At 64.7% G+C, this 1168-nt stretch overlaps 1 protein-coding gene across 1 annotated transcript in view; it reads left to right on the top strand.

Annotated features, from left to right (window-relative positions):
• The first annotated feature begins 33 nt into the window (after positions 1-33).
• LOC103899618 (SEC14-like protein 2) overlaps positions 34-1168 on the top strand; it is a 6557-nt gene continuing 5422 nt past the window's right edge. The window contains exons 1-2 of the mRNA XM_009280116.1: positions 34-276; positions 1068-1154. Coding sequence (XP_009278391.1) covers positions 34-276; positions 1068-1154 — 330 coding nt within the window. The remainder of the gene's footprint in view (positions 277-1067; positions 1155-1168) is intronic.

Genomic DNA, 1168 nt, shown 5'->3' on the forward strand with positions numbered 1-1168 from the left:
CTGAACCGGCGGCAGTCGCCCACCGTGGTGGCCATGCCACCCAAGGCCACCTCCGACGCCTTCACCGGCACCTCGCCGGGGCGCCAGGCCTCATCCAGGTTTATTCCACCCCACCAAGAGGGCAACAGTGCCGGCTTTATCTTATCGCTGCGTTTCCAACCCAACCAAACTCCAGCCGCGGGCGATGACCCCAGCGGGCTCCGGAGGCTGGCAGGGCAGGAGCAGGCACGGGGCATGGAGCCGAAACCCTCCCGGTGCCAAGGCGGCGATGGGTGGGTGAGAAAGGCAAGCTGCGAAACCCATCCGCCAGCACCTTGTTTTTCTCAGGGTGATGAAGCTAATCCCGGGTTTAATTACACCTAAACTCAGCAGGAGATAATCTAATCAGCCTCATTAAGGGGAGGTCCTGGACTGGTACGGAGATTTGGGCTGTAGCCTGGCCTGGGTGAGCGGGGCTGCGTGCTGAGGATGCCCTGGCTCCCCCAAACCCCCCCAGTTCTGCACCCTGCCACCCTCCTACCCGCTCCAGGCTGGCCAGGGGGGCTGTGACTCGCTGGGATGTCAGTGGAGCAGAGGGACACGCGGTGACTGTCCGGTGACCGGCTCCATCCCAAAGGATGCTGCCGGTGATGGCAGAGGAGGGGACCAGTCCACCTGGTCCCTGCGGGGCGAGGGTGGCCGGCGGGACCCTCCCTGGGGGGAGCCGGGTGGGTGGCAGCCCCCACTCACACCCTTGCGCAAGGGGACTGGCTTTGGGACACCCGGTGCTTGGGTGGCAGCCCCCACTCACACCCTTGCGCAAGGGGACTGGCTTGGGGACACCCGGTGCTTGGTGGCCGGCCTGAGGACGGTCCCCTGCCAGGGAGGAGAGCAGAGACCGGCCACTCATGACGGCTGCATGTGGCAGCAGGGATGGAGCGTGGGGTGTCCCTTCTCTCCTGGGACAGTTCCCAATCCTGTCTGGGACTTTTTTTGGGGGGGGACAGGGAGGGGACAGACCTCCAGCCTTGGTGCTTTTGGGGTGGGAATGGAGACCCCTCCGCCAACGATGCCTCTTCTCCCTGCAGTTTCGGGAGAACCTGCAGGACGTGCTGCCCTCCCTGCCCTCCCAGGATGACTATTTCCTCCTGAAATGGCTCCGAGGTAACCCCAGGGTGGGGGGAACACA

Source organism: Aptenodytes forsteri, unplaced genomic scaffold (genome assembly GCF_000699145.1).
Source record: "Aptenodytes forsteri isolate BGI_AS27 unplaced genomic scaffold, ASM69914v1 Scaffold196, whole genome shotgun sequence".
Lineage (NCBI taxonomy): Eukaryota > Metazoa > Chordata > Aves > Sphenisciformes > Spheniscidae > Aptenodytes > Aptenodytes forsteri.